The 20,295-nt window shown below is 46.3% G+C and overlaps 2 protein-coding genes across 7 annotated transcripts in view; one reads left to right on the plus strand and one right to left on the minus strand.

Moving 5' to 3' along the window:
• The window catches only part of usp6nl (USP6 N-terminal like), a 373,327-nt gene extending 371,475 nt beyond the window's left edge, over positions 1-1,852 (minus strand). The window contains exon 1 of the mRNA XM_072471081.1: positions 1,745-1,852. The gene's annotated coding sequence lies outside the window, so the exon portion shown is untranslated. The remainder of the gene's footprint in view (positions 1-1,744) is intronic.
• The window catches only part of net1 (neuroepithelial cell transforming 1), a 226,080-nt gene that overhangs the window by 34,692 nt on the left and 171,093 nt on the right, over positions 1-20,295 (plus strand). For 2 of the 6 annotated variants that reach the window (XM_072471090.1, XM_072471091.1), the window contains exon 1: positions 16,187-16,224. The exons of the other annotated variants lie outside the window; for them this stretch is intronic. In XM_072471090.1, the coding sequence (XP_072327191.1) occupies positions 16,202-16,224 (23 nt within the window). In that variant the 5' untranslated portion in view covers positions 16,187-16,201. Of the gene's footprint in view, positions 1-16,186; positions 16,225-20,295 lie in introns of those variants that run through there. 6 annotated transcript variants of the gene reach the window in all.

The raw sequence follows: 20,295 nt of genomic DNA on the forward strand, positions 1-20,295 counted from the left end.
TGTTATGTGTTTTTCATAATATTGCAGATTAATAGATAAAATGTATGAAAGGGAGACAGCAGCACGGTAGCATTGTGGATAGCACAATTGCTTCACAGCTCCAGGGTCCCAGGTTTGATTCCGGCTTGGGTCACTGTCTGTGCGGAGTCTGCACATCCTCCCCGTGTCTGCGTGGGATTCCTCCGGGTGCTCTGGTTTCCTCCCACAGTCCAAAGATGTGCAGGTTAGGTTGATTGGCCATGATAAATTGCCCTTAGTGTTGGGTGGGGTTACTGGGTTATGGGGATAGGGGGGAGGTGTTGCCCTTGGGTAGGGTGCTCTTTCCAAGAGTCGGTGCAGACTCGATGGGCCAAATGGCCTCCTTCACTGTAAATTCTATGATATTGCCGTGGAATTAGTTCACTTGGAAACAAGTCATGTAAATAGAAGGAGTTAAATTCTGTGTGAGTAAAGTGAAATGTCCACTAGAGTGCAGCAGCAACTATGAAATATGTGGTGTGGTGGCAGAGCCTCAGTAATGTGTACAGCCAAACTTGACCAATTATTAACCTGGCTCTTCTGTTTACTGTCAAACTAGTAAGATTGCATCTAGGTTACATAAATGAGTCATTTGTTGCAGTGCGAAACATTAAATGATCAGCCGAAAGGCCATGTTGACATTCGCAACGAGAGGGCACTTGCGTCAGTGTTGTAAATCTCTGACTTGGTGATTTTAGTTGGAGCTGCCTGTTGCCTTTCTTACAATAGTTGTATTTATTATAACCTCCAAATGTATTGCAACTGTATAAATGCGTCAGCACTTTGTCTGTTTCACTAAGGTGGATTTAGGTTACTTTCTACAAACCAGAATGGAATTAGACTAAGTGTAACAAAAATGTTGAAGTAGATTTTCAAAGTTGTCTGGACACATTCAACAAGTTAATTTTCAATTTAACAGCATTAACCTTGCTCTTGCACGTACAGTTGTAAGGGAACTACAAGACATTGTAATGTGGTAATATGCTCTATTTTGTGTCAAGCAAGTCTTCAAACTTATAGCATGAAGGAAGATGTCACTTGTAAGAGGTATGCTTACTTTAAAGGCACTTGGTCTCTTGGTGTATTACCTAAGGGGCTGTTGGTGAAAGGTGATTTTAAAACTGTCACTTTCAAAGTCAGGATAGCAAAGCAATTGCGGTGTTCCCGATCGCAGGAAGCAATGCCCAACAACCGTGACTGTTTTTTGAAAATGCTGGCCATGCCTGGCTTTCAAGAAATCTGGCTGTCCCGCGCATGCGTGCTACCTCAGCCGGATGTAGCAGTGCGCAGGCCCGGAGCCCAGTGGGGCAGACCACCTCCTCCTTACGTCAGCGCGCTGTCCCAGGAGCAGATATTTTTAAATCGATGGAGTCTTCCCGCCAGAAGCGGTGGCAGAGAGTAGGTCACACGCTGGGTGCACTGAAGTCACGTGCTCAGGGCATGAAATTACTGAGAAGAGCTTCCTCCATTTTGTAGCTGCCGACAAGGAAGCAACAAGACTATGTGAAGAACTGAAGATGGATCGTTTTGGAATGAGGAAGAGAGTGCCAGATACACAAACCGGCCATGATCTCGCAACTGAATCTGCTGGAGAGAGCTTCACAAGAGTCCACGGCAGGACAAAGCAGTGCTGGTGTGAGCTCCAGGACCTCCGATGAGCAACCCCTATAGAAATGTAACATTGAATGACAAAGCAAGTGAGATCATGAGGACCAAGCAGGCTCACCTGTCGAATTAAAAGGAAGAAGAAACCTGAGTCTCGAGTTCGGGCGGCATGTTTCACGAAGATCGACCGGTCGGTAAAAATGGTTCCCCACAAAGAAACGTTTGGAAAGCACTGATTTTAAAAAGTAGACCTTTTCGGATGTTACCGAGATCTGTACCTGAAACATTCCAGAATAGTTATCAAAATGATTAACATACTCCAATGTTCTCAGCACAGTTATTTGCTCTCAAGCAGCTGACACTGATGCGTGGTTCAGCACTTCGAGATAAAATCAGTTTGAATCAAGGTTGTTGTGGTCTGTGTTTTGGTTATAAGATGACTTACAAGTTGATTGGTGCATTTGGAAAGTTTGTCACTCACCCGAGTGTCTGCCAGTTGTGAGCTGAGTGTGCTGATTGGTTGAATGACACTCCTTTTTAAAAAAATATATTTTATTCAAGATTTTTTGGCCAAACATAACAGTACATAGTTTTTCTTTTAAACAACAATAAAGCAATATAAATAACAGTGGCCAGTTTTAAACAAGTAAATAAATAATATATAAACAGAAACAAAAATAAAACTAAATGGCAACTGCCTTGTCAAAAATAGTTACTCTCCAAAGATACAATCCAACAGTCCAATATACATTACCTATAACAAATGTCTATACATATACAATGACATCCCTAAGAGCCCGCCCGGATCCTCTCTTTCTCCCCCCCCCCCCCCCCCCCCCCCGGGTTGCTGCTGTTGTCTTTCTTTCTTTTCATTCCCTCTATCGTTCTGTGAGGTAGTTGACGAACGGTTGCCACCGCCTGGTGAACCCTTGAGCCGAACCCCTTAATACGAACTTGATCCGTTCTAACTTTATAAACACTGCCATGTCATTTATCCAGGTCTCCACGCCCGGGGGTTTGGCTTCCTTCCACATTAACAATTTCCTGCGCCGGGCTACTAGGGACGCAAAGGCCAAAACATCGGCCTCTCTTGCCTCCTGCACTCCCGGCTCTTCTGCAACCCCGAATATAGCCAACCCCCAGCTTGGCTCGACCCGGACCCCCACCACCTTCGAAAGCACCTTCACCACCCCCACCCAGAACCCCTGTAGTGCCGGGCATGACCTGAACATGTGGTTGTGATTCGCTGGGCTTCTCGAGCATCTCCCACACCTATCCTCTACCCCGAAAAATTTACTGATCCGTGCTCCAGTCATATGCGCCCTGTGTAGAACCTTGAATTGTATCAGGCTTAGCCTGGCACACGAGGACGACAAGTTTACCCTACGTAGGGCATCAGCCCACAGCCCCTCCTCAATCTCCTCCCCCAGCTCTTCTTCCCATTTCCCTTTCAGCTCATCTACCATGATCTCCCCCTCGTCCCTCATTTCCCTGTATATGTCCGACACCCTACCATCCCCCACCCATGTCTCTGAGATCACTCTATCCTGCACCTCCTGCGTCGGGAGCTGCAGGAATTCCCTCACCTGTTGCCTCGCAAAAGCCCTCAGTTGCATATACCGAAATGCATTCCCTTGGGGCAACCCATATTTTTCCGTCAGCGCTCCCAGACTCGCAAACGTCCCATCTACGAACAGATCTCTCAATTGTACTATCCCAGCTCTTTGCCATGCTCCAAATCCCCCATCCATTCTCCCCGGAACAAACCTATGGTTATTTCTTATCGGGGACCGCACCGAGACTCCCGTCCTTCCCCCATGCCGTCTCCACTGCCCCCAAATTTTTAATGTTGCCACCACCACCGGGCTTGTAGTGTATTTCTTCGGTGATAACGGCAACGGTGCCGTCACCATTGCTTGTAAGCTGGTCCCCTTGCAGGACGCCCTCTCCAATCTCTTCCACGCCGCTCCCTCCCCTTCTCCCATCCACTTACACACCATTGAAATATTGGCGGCCCAGTAATAATCATTTAGGCTCGGTAGTGCTAACCCCCCCCCCTATCCCTACTATGCTGTAAGAACCCCCTCCTCACCTCCTCACTCTCGGGGTCTTCCCGGCCCACACAAAACTCATAATGCTTTTCTCAATTCTCTTAAAAAAAGCCTTCGTGACCATTACCGGGAGACACTGAAACACAAAGAGGAATCTCGGGAGAACTACCATTTTAACCGCCTGCACCCTACCCGCCAGTGACAGGGACACCATGTCCCATCTCTTGAAGTCCTCCTCCATCTGTTCCACCAATCGTGTTAAATTAAGCCGGTGCAAGGTTCCCCAATTCTTGGCTATCTGAATCCCCAAGTATCGGAAGTCTCTTGTTACCTTCCTCAGCGGTAAATCCTCTATTTCCCTGCTCTGCTCCCCTGGATGCACCACAGACAACTCACTTTTCCCCATGTTCAATTTATACCCCGAAAACTCCCCAAGTATCCGCATTATCTCTGGCATCCCCTCCACCGGGTCCGCCACATACAACAACAAATCATCCGCATACAGAGATACCCGGTGTTCTCCTCCCCTAAACACTCCCTTCCACTTCCTGGAACCCCTCAGTGCCATGGCCAGGGGCTCAATCGCCAGTGCAAACAATAATGGAGACAGGGGACATCCCTGCCTTGTCCCTCTGTAAAACCGGAAATAATCAGACCCCCGTCCATTCGTAACCACACTCTCCATCGGTGCCCTATACAGCAGCTGTACCCATCCGATATATCCATCTCCAAAGCCAAATCTCCTCAGCACCTCCCACAGATAATCCCACTCCACTCTATCAAATGCTTTCTCGGCATCCATCGCCACCACTATCTCCGCTTCCCCCTCTGGCGGGGGCATCATCATTACCCCTAGCAACCTCCTCCGTATGTTCGTGTTCAGCTGTCTCCCCTTCACAAACCCAGTCTCGTCCTCATGTACCACCTCCGGGACACAGTCCTCTATCCTCGTCGCCATTACCTTGGCCAGAATCTTAGCATCCACATTTAAAAGAGAAATGGCCTATAGGACCCGCATTGCAGCGGGTCTTTTTCCTTCTTTAGGAGGAGCGATATCTTTGCCTCTGACATAGTCGGGGGCAACTGCCCCCTTTCCCTTGCCTCATTAAAGGTTCTCGTCAGAAGCGGGGCCAGCAAGTCCATATACTTCCTATAAAATTCTACCGGGAATCCGTCTGGTCCCGGGGCCTTCCCCACCTGCACGCTCCCAATCCCTTTCACTACCTCCTCCATCTCAATCTGTGCTCCCAGTCCCGCCCTCTCCTGCTCCTCAACCTTGGGGAATTCCAGCTGATCCAGAAAGCACATCATTCTCTCCTTCCCTTCCGGGGGCGGAGCTTTATATAATCTTTCGTAGAATACCTTGCACACCCCATTCACTCTCTCCACTCCCCGCTCCATCTCTCCCTCCTCGTCTCTCACCCCCCCTATCTCCCTCGCTGCTCCCCTCTTCCTCAGTTGGTGGGCCAGCAACCGGCTCGCCTTCTCCCCATATTCATACTGTACACCTTGTGCCTTCCTCCATTGTGCCTCTGCATTACCCGTAGTCAACAAGTCAAATTCTCCATGTAGCCTTTGCCTTTCCCTGTACAGTCCCTCCTCCGGTGCCTCCGCATATTGTCTGTCCACCCTCAAAAATTCTTTCAGCAACCGCTCCCTTTCCCTACCCTCCTGCTTTCCTTTATGTGCCCTAATAGATATCAGCTCCCCTCTAACCACTGCCTTCAACGCCTCCCAGACCACTCCCACCTGAACCTCCCCATTGTCGTTAAGCTCCAAGTACCTTTCAATACACCCCCTCACCCTTAAACATACCCCCTCATCTGCCAATAGTCCCATGTCCATTCTCCAGGGCGGGTGCTGTTCTTTTTCCTCCCTTATCTCCAGGTCCACCCAATGTGGAGCGTGGTCCGAGATAGCTATTGCCGTGTACTCCGTCCCTGTCACCTTCGGGATCAGCGCCCTTCCCAATACAAAAAAGTCTATCCGTGAATGTACTTTATGGACATAGGAGAAAAACGAGAACTCCTTACTCCTAGGCCTGCTAAATCTCCAGGGGTCTACTCCTCCCATCTGCTCCATAAAGTCCTTGAGCACCCTAGCTGCAGCCGGCCTCCTCCTGGTCCTGGACTTCGATCTGTCCAGCCCTGGGTCCAGCACCGTATTAAAGTCTCCCCCCATTACCAACTTTCCCGCCTCTAGGTCCGGGATACATCCCAACATTCGCTTCATAAAATTGGCATCATCCCAGTTCGGGGCATATACGTTCACTAGAACCACTGCCTCCCCTTGCAATCTGCCACTCACCATCACGTATCTACCCCTGCTATCCGCCACCATGGTCTTTGCCTCAAACAGTACCCGTTTCCCCACTAATATAGCCACCCCCCCTGTTCTTTGCGTCTAACCCCGAATGAAACACCTGCCCCACCCATTCTTTGCGTAGTCTGACCTGGTCTATCAGTTTCAAATGCGTCTCCTGCAACATAACCACATCTGCCTTTAATTTCTTTAGGTGTGCGAGTACCCGTGCCCTTTTAATCGGCCCGTTCAGCCCTCTCATGTTCCACGTAATCAGCCGGGTTGGGGGGCTCTTTACCCCCCCCCCCCCCCCCCCCCCTTGTCGACTAGCCATCCCCTTTTTTAATCCAGCTCCTCACCCGGTTCCCACGTAGCCGTATCTCCCCCCGACGACGCCCTCCCGCCTCGACCACCCCACCCCGTACCAGCTCCCCCTTCTCCCCAGCAGCAGCAACCCAGTTAATTCCCCCCCCCCCGCTAGATCCTCTCCTAGCGTAATTGCACCCCCCCTGTTGCTCCCAGAAGTCAGCAAACTCTGGCTGACCTCAGCTTCCCCCCGTGACCTCGGCCCCCACTGTGCGAGGCCCCCTCCTTCCTGCTTCCCTGTTCCCGCCATGATTACCATAGCGCGGGAACAAAGCCCGCGTTTCCCACTTGGCCGCACCCCTAATGGCCGGCGCCCACAATTCCTCATCCTTCCCCCCCCCCCCCCCCCCCCCCCCCCCCCCCCCCTCCCCCACGACATGGGCAAGAGAGAAAAGTTACAGGGTTGCAAGATTAACAACTTGAGAAATCATCCCTTCCCCCTTTTTCCCCCCCTTCACCCCACGTAATCACACCACTTTGTCCCAAACGTTCTTTTTCTGGCCTGCCTATTCCAGCTGCTCCTCCACAATAAATGTCCACGCCTCTTCTGCCGTCTCAAAGTAGTGTTGCTTCCCTTGGTGTGTGACCCACAGTCTTGCCGGTTGCAGCATTCCAAATTTGACCTTCCTTTTGTGAAGCACCGCCTCGGCCCGATTGAAACTCGCCCTCCTTCTCGCCACCTCCGCACTCCAATCTTGATATACGCGGATCACCGCGTTCTCCCATTTACTGCTCCGAGTTTTCTTTGCCCATCTGAGGACCATCTCTCTGTCATTATATCGGAGAAATCTCACCACTATGGCTCGAGGTATTTCTCCAGCCCTCGGTCTTCGCGTCATAACTCGATAAGCTCCCTCCACCTCCAATGGGCCCGCCGGGGCGTCCGATCCCATTAACGATGAAGCATCGTGCTCACATATGCCCTGACGTCCGCCCCCTCCGCACCTTCGGGAAGACCAAGAATCCTTAAATTCTTCCTCCTCGCATTATTCTCCAACACCTCCAGCCTTTCCACACACCTTTTGTGTTGTGCCTCGTGCATCTCTGTCTTCACCACCAGGCCCTGTATTTCGTCTTCATTATCAGCGGCCTTTGCCTTCACGACCCGAAGCTCCTGCTCCTGGGTCTTTTGTTCCTCCTTTAGCCCTTCAATCGCCTGTAATATTGGGGCCAGCAGCTCCTTCTCCATCTCCTTTTTAAGTTCTTCCACACAGCGCCGCAGGAACTCTTGTTGGTCAGGGCCCCATACTAGACGGCCACCTTCCGACGCCATCTTGCTTTGTGCTTGCTTTCCTTGCCGCTGCTCTAGAGGATCCTCAGCAATCCGGCCACTTTCCTCTCCTTTTTCCATCTGTGTCCAGGGGGAATTCCATTCTGGTTTACCGCACAGTGTTTTTAGCCATTAAAATTGCCGTTGGGGCTCCTATTAAGAGCCCAAAAGTCCGTTCCACCGGGAGCTGCCGAAACGTGCGACTTAGCTGGTCATCGCCGCACCCGGAAGTCTTGAATGACACTCCTGACCACTGGGATCAGACCTTCAGCTGATCATCACGTGCACTTTCACAGGTGGAATCGCTGAGTATTGGTAACTGGAGTTCAGACCTTTTTTGACCACTTTTTACTGTGTTCTCACTTTCTTTCTCCCCCACTCCACCAGTTATCTCACCTCCACAACTCGGGGCAGTTGTAGCTTCTCCTAATTCTGCTCAAGTTGACTTACCCTCATATGAGCTGTGAAACATGCAATGGGAGCTTCCGAATCAGTGTACCTCAAATACTTGGTGTGTGAGCCAACTAAACCTTCAGGGAGCCTGATTTCAGAAATGCTAAATTAATGGAAATGCATGCTAATATCATATGCTGAAACAATTTATTCAACACAAATATTAAATGTAATTCATTTATTTGAATACAGACTATCACAGAGCAAAATGAAAGGAATAAGTGTGGGATAATTGCAAACAAGTGGTCGTTAGAAATTATTCAAGATTGCCTGGGTTGTGAAATGTTGCGAATGCAAAATAACCACCCTCCACTTGTTGCTGAAGATACTGTTGATTTGTGAAATTTAGTTCTAATTTACCATAAAATAACCACTGAATCTTCTCGATTTGCAATAGTGATTTTGCTCTGCGTGGGTTAAGATATTGCAAGATTGCATTATAATGTTGTGAGTTGCACCACCAGAGGCCGCAAGTGAGCCATGAAACTAACAGTGGACCAATTCAGCCAGAACAGCCAACAGGTATTATCAGTACTAAGCCATCAATTGGGTCAACTATTATGATCCAGTGTTGTGATAGGTCTGCTACTGATAATTCCATTTGCAGAAGTTACAACACCACTAGCATAAACTGTTTCACAGACAGGCTGGATGAGGAACCCCAACCTCATGCAAGTTAATAGCTTTAAAGTAAGAAAAGCTTGAATTTATGTAAGGCCTTGAATGCCCACAGGACAACCCAAAGTGCTCTGTAGCCAATGAAGTATTTTTGATGTGTTGTCTCTGACATAAATGAAGAAAACAGCAGCCAATTTGTCCACAGCAAATTCCTGCAAACAGCAAATTCCTGCAAACAGCTATATCAGATAATCTGTTTTGTAAAATAAATTTAGAGTTCCCAATTCATTTTTTCCAATTAAGGTGCAATTTAGCGTGGCCAATCTGCACTACCGCCTCTCGCTGGTCCAGGACCCTGGGAGGAGCCTGAGGAGATCCCGCCTGTCGATGACCCCGGTGGCGGGATCAATGCAGGCCCTGGGTTGGTTGATGGGCCCATGTCGCCCGCCGCACTCAGTGTGGTGGAGGACCAGGCCCGGCCACCCAGTGTCTGAAGCGGAGGGTGCACAAGAGGCTCTCTGCAGTGGGTTGCAGGGCTCACTCGTGCTTGACACTGTGTCTCCCCTCACCCCCTCTGGGGGACTCCCATAATCTGGCACATCATAATTGAAGGTTCTTTTGTTATTGTGCCTCCATGGATAGTTTAGGCAGTGCCTTACTGGGCCCCCCTCCACCAACACCCCGACTCGCTCCCTCCCCACCACCCTCCTGTAAATTCTATGACAATCTAATGATAATCCTTTCCCCTCTTAGTCCAAAGATGTGCAGGTTAGGTGGATTGGCCACTCGCTAAACTGCCCCTCAGTATCCAATGGGTTATTTGGGGTTACGGGGATAAGCCAGGGATCTGGGTAGGGTGCTCTTTTAAATGGTTGGTGCAGACACAATGTCCAAATGGCCATCTTCTACGCTGCAGGGTTTTTGTGATCTATGAATTTCTTTTTTTATAATATTTTTATTCTCCTTTTTCACATTTTCATCAAAATATACAACAACAGATAATCAACAAATACAATGACAATCCGCTAGCCACCAAACCCCTCATCACACCCACCCTCAAACAGCTCCCAACATTTTGAATACAAAACACCAATGAAAAAGAATCATTAATAACTTATGCATTCCACCCCCCCCCTTCCGACCCCCTCCAATGTTCGATGTCATCCGATTCATGAAAATGCATGATGAACAAGGCCTATGAGTTGTCGAACCCTTCCATCCTCCCCCTCAACTCTAACTTTATTTTCTCGAGCGATAAGAACTCCAGCAGACCCCCCCCCCCCCCCCCCCCCCCCCCCCCCCCCCCCCCCCCCCCCCGTCCCGTCCCGTCACGCCAAGGCACAGGGCGGAGAAAGAAGCCGATCTCCACCCGAACAGAATCTGCCTTTGGGCGATTAGCGAGGCAAAGGCCAAGACATCTGCCGCCATACCCGCTCCAACCCCGGCCGATCCGACACCCTGAATACTGCTTCTCGGGGATCCGGTTTGAATCTCGCGTGCACCACCTTTGAGATTACCTTAAAGACCTCACTCCAATACCCCTCCAGTTTTGGACAGGACCAAAACATATGAACGTGATTAGTGGGGCCCCCCACACCGTTCACAAACATCCTCCACCCCCGCCCCCCCCCCCCATAAAAAGTCGACTCATCCTCGCCTTATACGCCACCTTCTGTATCAGCCCCAACCTCGCACGCGAAGTTGAGGCATTTACCCTCCGGACCAACTCACACCATGACCCCTCCTCAATATCCTCCCCCAATTCTTCTTCCCACTTCGCCTTAATCTTCTCTAGCTATACCTTATATTCTCCCAGAATCACCACATAAATGTGACCTATGAATTTCGTAGTTCAGTCTGAACCGCTTCTATTCCAACCAGTAGAAAATATAATTTACTTTTTCAGTTATAAAACATTTTTTGATGCAAGACGATTTCCATTTTTAATTTCCTAGAAAGGGTAATATAATCACTAATCACGAAATCCATCCCAGTAAACCCATCCTTCCTACACAAACATCTGAGACTCAACAAGATCATTCATAACCTTCCACTTATGTTTGACCCCGGGCTGAACTTCTTACGCTGCATCCTCAGTAAGACATCCTGTTTCCACCTAGGGAACACTTCCTGAGTCTGTCTCTGCCTTGATTCATCGGCTGTTGAAACTCTCTTCCATGCCTCTGTTGCCTCTCTGTAGTATTCCAAAGCACTCCTACTGACCTGCCACATTCTACCTTCCATATGTCCAAAGATGTGCACCTTAGGTGGATTGGCCATGCTAAATTGCCCTTCGCGTCCAAAAAGGTTAGGTGGGGATAGTGTGGAGGTGTGGGCTTAAGTAGGGTGTTCTTTACGGATGCCGGTGCGGACTCAATGGGTCGAATGTCCTCCTTCTGTACTGTAAATTCTATGATATGCCCGACGTCATCCAAAACTCTGTGGCCCATGTGCTAAAGTACACAAGTCCTGTTCACCTGTCACCCTCTGCTCACTGATTTGCATTAACACCCTTTAATGCCTCATTTTTAAAAATTACTCATTCTTGTTTTCAAATCCCTTCATAATCTCGAGCCTACTTCTGTAATCTCGTCCAACGTGACAACCTCTAAAGGTATCTGCACTCTTCCAATTCTGACCTTTTGAGCATTGCCTATTTCAATCACGGTACCTAATCTGTAATTCCCTGCTGTACACATCGTCCTTTTAGCGACAGTCCTTTTGAACAACTCCTTAAAACATAGCTCTTTGGGCAGCATGGTGGTGCTGCTGCTGCCTCACGGTGCCGAGGTCCCAAGTTTGATCCCGGCTGTAGGTCACTGTCCGTGTGGAGTTTGCACATTCTCCCCGTGTTTGCGTGGGTTTCGTCCCCACAACCCAAAGATGTGCAGGTTAGGTGAATTGGCCGCACTAAATTGCACCTTAATTGGGAAAAATTAATTGGGTACTCTAAATTTATTAAAATATATTTTTTAAAAATATTGAATGACCTTGCCTCCACTGCTCTCTGGTGAAGAGTTCCTCGGCATGTTCCTGTGTTGTATTGTTCTTTGTCAAGAGGAATGCCGGGAGCAACATCAATCACTATACATGGCTTTCATCGGTCTGATCAAGGCTTTTGGCTCTGTCAGTCAGTAGGTGCTATGTGTGGTGATGTGCATCAATGTAAATGCATGTAGGCTAGCGAGACACTAGAGGGAGCACAAGAGACATCACACACACACACACACTCAACCAATAGATCAGTTAGATAGGACATGACCAATGGACATTGACGATACACACAGAGGTGACACGACCACAAGAGGGCATTACACCAACCCAGTGGAGACAGTCAGTGAGTACAGACACAGGGTTGATTCAATATTACACCCACCACGTGGATTGCAGCAACTGTTTAGTCAGTCTGGGTAGCTATAGTAGGATTAGCAGTAGTGTCGAACCCGAGTAATAGCAGTGTAAATAGTTTAATAAACGTGTTGAAGTTATCTCCACGTCTGAACCTTCCTTTGTCAAGTGCACCACAAGGAAGCCGCTTATGTTACACTTACAACATCATAAATCAGTATGGAAGAGCCTGTCAAAGGCCGGCTGTCCAGAGAAATTCGTCAACCTCCTCCACGGCAAGATGTTGGTGGCAGTCCTCACAGGAGATGAGACGGAAATCTTTGAAGGCAAGACTGAGTCAAACGGGGATGTTTGACTCAGATCGACCTCCACTGCAGCATAAAAAGGCTCTGCATGCCCCTCGCTCATATTAAACTTGTCGTAATTGTGCTCCTCTGCCTGGTTTTAGTTTTCCAAGCCATACGCAATTGACTGAAGCTTCTTTGCATTTGAAATTCTCTGCTCAGCCTTCTAATTTTGCTTGGCACCCTGATATTTCTTTGCTAATTGCCCCCTTTTGTTGCACTGGTGACAAAGCGTCCATAAACTTGCAGTGGTTCGCATAGTGTGGCACTGCACACCTAAAGCACTCCACTGTCCTCACCTTTTTACTTGCAGATTCTTTACTTGATGCATTATACCCACCTGCGCACCACCATTGGCCTGATTTATCTTTCTTATTATTGGCAGCCATTTATTTCCATGCCCTGAAAAATTTCTAAACTTTCTTTAAAAATGAGAGTTCTCCCAGCAAACGCCCCTGAATGCAATCCTTGTTAATGCCGCAAGCGAGTCTGCCCGGAGACATGTCTCCCAAACTCACAATGTTTAGAGTGCTGCTGCAATTCGTCAACAATGGTAGCTACAGACTGTCCCATCTTCCAAAATTGACTATGGAATTTGAAATGTTGTACAGTTACTGAGGGCTTAGGATTGTGGTGATTCTGATCCAGTGTAACTAAATCTGCAAATTAAATGTCTTCCTGTTTCTGTGGTATAGTTAAATTTTTCACGAGCTTGTAAGTTTTACACTCAGGAAAATTGAACACCTTTTCTAGCCTCATCTGTGATCCTGTTTGCTAAGAAAAATGTTCCAACCTTTCCACATATTCAGTCTAGTTCTTGTTATTTACCCAAACGTAGTCTTGGTGCATCAAACTTGTCTTCTGTTGGTAAACATAGCCAAGCTTTTGGGCAGCACGGTAGCACAATGGTTAGCACTGCTGCCTCACGGCGCCGAGGTCCCAGGTTCGATAATGGCTTTGGGTCACTGTCCGGGTGGAGTTTGCACATTCTCCCAGTGTCCGCGTGGGTTTCGCCCCCACAACCCAAAAATGTGCAGGGCAGGTGGATTGGCCACGCTAAATTGCTCCTTAATTGGAAAAATGAATTGAGTACTCTAAATTTTTTTTTTTAAAACAACATAACCAAGCTTCGTATTGAAGTGCTGAAACTCCAATTTTTTTATTCTCATCGCCAAAACGATGCGGTAACTTGACCACAAAAAGGTAGTCGGAAACATGTTACAAGTTAATCTTTTGTAATATATAAAAATAACAAAGTTTAAAATACAGTATGGACTCAAATGGGAGCAGCTAGTTCAACATCAAAATAACAGAAGCACAATTGAATTCGAACAAACGGCAGTTCACTGTGAATATACACAGGTAACAATAACTAATGACGTCACAGCACTTACTGATAACATCATTGGATTTAAGTATTAAGCTGCATAATAATACTCTAACATATATCAATTGTGTATTTGCTACTGTTGGTTGGTTAATTTGCTACTGTGTGCAGTGCATGGGAAACCTTCACCTGTTTAGTTTTGTGAAGTACCAAATTTTGAATATTGATGTCCAGTGTATTATACTTTTTTTTCAAACTAAATTTCACATTTTTGTCAGCGTTGCTGAAAAAAGACATTTGGTTGAAACTTTTAATCTTGCATTCATCAGGACCATTGAAAAATACCGATGTCAGGGGAAACAGCAATTTTATACTGTGTGAGAAGGGCATGCTGAGTGGTTGGCAAGTGGACTCTGGTCGATGCTTTGCCATGGAGAATGCACCAGTTAATAGTGACTGATAGTTAACTGCCAAGCATTGTTTGAAAATTTAAACCAGGCAGCTTTAGTCTGGTCAATGTATTACCTGAGGAATGAAGCAGTGAATGGCCATCACTTGTTTTGTTCAGTTGAAACCGGCGCAATGTGTGTGCATGCCCTTTCTGCCTGCAAAGACCAACACCTTTTGTATTAATGGCCAATAACCCCAGAGCTCCCCGGTGTCCCAATGGGGGCGGGGAAGATCTGTCTTAGAGCTTCACAGGTAAGTATTTACATGGCAATTTCCCAGAAGTGCTAACTTCCTCTGGGCAATTACCCTGCTTTGTAAACCAACTGAAAATGTGACGAAATCACAAATTTTGCATGGGTTTGCCGGGCTGAGACTAATAGCTAGTTACTCAGAAAAAGCTCAAGGATTCAAAACCTCCTAGGTGATGGGACAAGATTGGCCTTCCACCCCCAGACCCAACTCTCCCACCCAGCTGACCTGACACCAGTTTCTGACCTGATCCCACCCTTAACTCAAACAATCAAAATCCACTTCCCAACCAATCATCACTCTCTTCTCATACAGTATAAACTTGTTATTTCCCCTGACATTGATATTCCGTTGAGTTCAAGACAAAACTTTTCAACAAAATGTAGTTTTTCAGCAGTACTCCAGTTCTGTACTACCAAACAACTCAGCAAGTTAATTTTATTAGCAATTGAGAACTGAGGAAAAACACTGATGTTTGCTTGCTCCTGACGTCTAATGTGGGGTTGGCAGGCATTAACATAAAGCTCCCGGCCTCAAGAACATCCTTGCAGTATTTTAAATTCGGGAAAGGATTTTTTGACGTGTAAACTTGACTCGATTACTCAATAAACACAAAGTTCAAATGACAGTGAACAAGAACAGAGGAAGTTGCTGTTAAATAAAGAAATGCCAATGAGTAAGTGAACTGTTTTTTTGTGTAAATCATTGATTGTTAACGTGGTAACTGTAATTGGAAGAAATTCTTGGATTTATATAACACCTCAAAGACGTCCCAAAGCACTTAACAGCTACCAATGTACTTTTTGAAAATTGGTCATTGTTGTAATGTGGGAATGTGGCAGCCAATTGGTGCACAGCAAGCACCCACAAATAGCAATGTGATAATGACTAGGTACGATTTTTTCTTTCTTTCACAGGACTTGGGCCTTGCTGACTAGGACAGCACCCATCCCTAATTACCCATGAGAAGGTGGTGGTCAGCTACCTTCTTGAACCGCTGCAATCCAGTTGGTGCAAGTATACCTTTGGTGCTGTTAGGGTGGGAGTTCCAGGATTTTGATAACACCAGTGAAGGAACGTGTTCCAGTTCTATGTCAGGATGGTGTGTGGCTTGGAGGGAAACTTGCAGGTGGTGGTGTTCACACATCCCTACTGTGTTTGTCGTTCTGGCTGATGGAGATTGTGGATTCAGAATGAGCTGCTGAAGGAACTTTTGTGAGTAGGTGGCACGGTAGCAGAGTGGTCAGCACTGTTGCGTCACAGCGCCAGGGTCCTGGGTTCGATTCCTGGCTTGGGTCACTGCCTATGCAGAGTCTGCACATTCTCTCCGTGTCTGCGAGGGTTTCCTCCCGGTCTCCGGTTTCCTCCCACAAGTCTGAAAAAGCTGCTGTTGTTGAATTGGACATGCAAAATTCTCTCTCTGTGCACCTGAACAGGCACCGGAGTGTGGCGACGAGGGGTTTTCCGCAGTAACTTCATTGCAGTGTTAACGTAAGCCTACTTGTGACACTAAGATTATTATTGTTAGTTGTGTGTGAGGTAAGATGCCCCAAGCAGAATGATAACTAAGTTGCATTCTAAAAATTAGTAATTGGCCAACCTTGTATTTGTCAATGCTATCCTGTTGCTGTGTAATACCAAAGATTACACATTGAATGTGGATCATTAACATAAGGTGGATCAGCAAACCCATTCAAGTATAACTGTTGAGTTGATGTTTACCTTATTACATCAGAGGCAACAGTTGCTAAGACGGATAATGAGTGGGTGCATCACAAGTGCTTTAGACTTGTCATAGACAATGACAATCTGCAACACACAAATGTGAGTTTACTTATTTTATTGTATTCGCCAAACTTCCATTAAGGTATTAGGATAACAACAATTATTCAAAGTTGAAACCATTTTAGCTGTGCAGAGGTGAAAACAGCACTTTATATTCTGATGAGGTTGAGGGAGGCAGTTTTTGAAAATGGAATTCTTGGGCAAATGTTTGTTGTCTTTTATTCACCAACACCTCCATTCTGAATGATGCTTCAATTCCCACCCTGGGAGACAAACCAGCTTTCTGCTATTTCACTGAGAGGAAATTTAGGGGCAACATTCATTTAAGTGCAAAAACAAATTGCATTTTATTCTCTGGGTGGATACTGCCAAGTTATTTTTCTGTGCGCTAGCTGAATTGACGATATGGCACAATATGCTGGTCTAAAACTATGTTCATTATCAGTTGTATGTCATATGATTTATTTTACTGCACTTCATTGACTTAATTTACTCGACAAGTGAACTTTATTTACTTGACAAGTGAACTTTATCAACAAGTGAACTTGATCATAATCAGCTTATTAGTCATCTTCCGCTGCAGTTAGCAGTGGATGATATATTTTTTTAAAATAAATTTAGCGTACCCAATTCATTTCTTTTTCCAATTAAGGGGCAATTTAGCAAGTTCAATCCACCTACCTTGCACATCTTTTTAGGTTGTGGGGGCGAAACCCACGCAAACACGGAGAGAATGTGCAAACTCTCAGATGATTTAAAAAAATTTTTTTTAGAGTACCCAATTCATTTTTTCCCAATTAAGGGGCAATTTAGCGTGGCCAATCCACCTAGCCTGCACATTTTTGGGTTGTGGGGGCGAAACCCACGCAAACACAGGGAGAATGTGCAAACTCCACACGGACAGGGACCCAGAGCCGGCGCCATGAGGCTGCAGGGCTAACCCACTGCGCCGCCGTGCTGCCCCTCAGATATTTTTAATGTGCGCGCTTACCTTGCCTTGTTGAAATATAATGTCTTCAGTTTATTTATGTAATGGCTTTGAGATCTTTTTGATTCGTACGGCAGTATCAGTTTGTGGTTTAGTTTGATATTGTAAGTAGGATGCTTCATGACGTCTTCCTGGAAGTGATGTACAGCATAGCTATGCATTTCATGATGCATGGTAAGGTGCTGACTTGAATAACCATAACTGTTCCTTCCTACGGCAAAGTGATCCTTCATACGGCAAAGTGATCCTTCATATGGCAAAGTGATCCTTCACATGGCAAAGTGATCCTTCACATGGTTAAGTTCATCCCCCAGAGAGATAGTGGCTTCCAAGGAAACCCTGTCCCTTTAGTCCTTCAGGTTTTGTTTAGCATTGTTGCAACCATGTCCAAATTACACTAAATTTGGAGCAACAGCTTCTCTGATCCTGGATGTGACTTACCGTGTCATTCTGTATAAAATTAAGGGTACATAGATCCCAAATTATTTGTTATATTTTTCCAAATCTAACTTGCCCTATCTAGTTTCCTGAAAAGTAAAATTACCAGTTTTACTTGTCGTGGTTCGTTGAACAACCTCCTAATGGTCACTGTCCAAGCCAAGGATGTTTAAACCTTTTTGTCTTTGAGTTTTGGAGGCTTGTGAAGTGGATAACAAATTTTAATTCTCGTTTCCACTATCTATTTGTATAATTTTGATTCTTCAGCCTAATACAGACTGGAACTTGATGACCATGTGACCAAAAATGGTCAATGCATAGTGCTTAAGTTGACTCTTTGGGAGAAGTGCGAAACCAAACCTGTTGTGATATTATGTGCATGCTGCTCTTGTGTAAAGGTGCTCAGGAGAACCAGAGTGAACATCGGACTGGAGAATAGCACCGCTCATGGTATGCTGTACAGAGTCACATGGTAATAGACTAGGAGAGAAAGCCTAGAAGCCTGAAAAAGCAGCAGCATGCATTTTTCTTTCTTTCTATAAATTTAGAGTACCCAATTCATTTTTTCCAATTAGGGGGCAATTTAGCGTGGCCAATCCACCTGCCCTGCACATCTTTGGGTTGTGGGGTGAAACACACGCAAACAAGGGGAGCATGTGCAAACTCCACACGGACAGTGACCCAGAGCCGGGATCGAACCTGGGACCTCGGCGCCGTGAGGCTGCAGGGCTAACCCACTGCGTCACCGTGCTGCCCCGAGCAGCATCATGCATGACAGTAACCTGGGGATTAACAATAAACTGTTTGTGTTAACATCCAAGTTGTAGCCACCTAACTTGGCCAACTCCCAATTTAAAATGGCGAACGGCAAAGGCTGATGGGAAATTCAGCCAACACAGACAGAAACCAGCAGGTGCAGGTTTGCTGTGTATTTAACTCTGCAAAAGGCCAGACAGCATTGATACCAGCGACCATCAGCATAATAATGTAGCAGCCATCTACATACTAATGAGCAATCCCCGGGAACAACAACAACATTTTAGACTCACAAAACTAAGCCAGACTCCCCAGCGCCAGCAGGAGCCAACACAAAAGAGGTTAACGAATACCTCAAGACCGCCCATCGATCAGGGAACCGCTCCAGTATTGGAGAAATCGAACCAAGCGATTGGAACAAAGTCCAATCACCTAGAACCAGGTACAGGGTCCACCCTGAAAGGCGGGAAGCCCCTGGGGACTATAAAGTTAAGCCCCCAAGTTCAACCCGCTCTCTTCATCCTGCCCGGGTCACCCAGCAACGCGAACCAACCGTGACCGGTGCAGTGACCGCCGAAAGAAGTAAGTTTCAATTCAACGCTCGCTACGAGATGGGCGCTCCTACCTACCAATCCGTACCAACTTGGAATCCCGCAGACTCAGAACCCGAACGAAAGGCCATTTATTCCCCTGACCTGGTGGGCCAGTCCGAAGTTACGTATAGGCCTGTTAGTTGTAGAAGTAGCTTAGACGTAGAATTTGTGCATGAGTAGCGATTACTGTGTATAATAAATGTGCTTTGATTTGAATCTTGCTAATCGATGTATTGAGTTTTTGATCATTACTTGGACTTGAACCTCGTGGCGGTATCATAAAGATACCTGGCGACTCGAGAGCAAAGGTAATGAAACAGAGCAATTGAACCAACCGGAAAGTTAGCAACAAAGTCTCACAATCTCATTGAGACATGGAAAGAACCCATATCACTACAAAACCAGCCATCTAACATATAGAAATCCCTGAACCCTCAAAATCCAAATCAGCAAATGAAGAAATTCAAATCAACTAAGTTGAGTTGCTGATGCTTTGATGTATGTCCTGTAAGCTACAGTTTGTACAAGACTGGTTTAGGGTCACCTTTGAAATGTAGTTTCTTGGGTCAAGTGTCAGAAGGTGGATGGTATCTGTGGAATTGACCCCAGTGTAATTTGGGGCCTTTGGGAGAGAAAGAGGGGGAACCTCCCATAATTTATTTTAATTGAAAGGAAGCAATTTTATCAGGCTGTTTTAAGTGCACTGATGAAGCATAACTAGCTCACTGTTATTACTCTGGTTATTTAGCACGCTGGTAGCCTGTTACAATGCCATGTTAAGCCATTGTTATCCAGGTGGGGCATTGTGGATTTTGACGAGCTGATTTTTTTTTTACACACCGAAACTTGGGAGGAAGATCTACTTGCTCCCTCTGGGCCTTGCAGTAACAAAGAGCTATTGTTGCCAAATGTGTTTTCATGTCTCTCCCCTCCCACGCCCACCTTCTTTATCTTTGAGCCTTGCCTTTTTCCTCATTCCAACTGCTCAGTTGCCAAAACAAATAAGAGGACCTGACCGATGTTCACCTACTTAGTGGAAAGAAGGGCGAGGGCACTGTTTGTGTTGCTGCCTGTGGTGATGTAATTTTCAGCAAGGGAAGACCAAGCCAAATTTTTCAAGCACCAGTGCTGTTGATCAATTTTTCCTGCCTTCAGAGACTGCTGTGTTTAGTACCACACCTCGTAATTTTAACTATTAGCTAATCCAATCTGAATCAGATGAATTTTTTTTTCACTAACTTTGTTAATTCTGTATGATTTTGCATCAACATATTTACTGTTAAGGGAATTGAGTCTCCAACTGTAATGTAATTACTCTGCTTTTTGCTTTCTTTA

Source organism: Scyliorhinus torazame, chromosome 13 (genome assembly GCF_047496885.1).
Source record: "Scyliorhinus torazame isolate Kashiwa2021f chromosome 13, sScyTor2.1, whole genome shotgun sequence".
In the NCBI taxonomy this organism is placed as follows: Eukaryota; Metazoa; Chordata; class Chondrichthyes; order Carcharhiniformes; family Scyliorhinidae; genus Scyliorhinus; species Scyliorhinus torazame.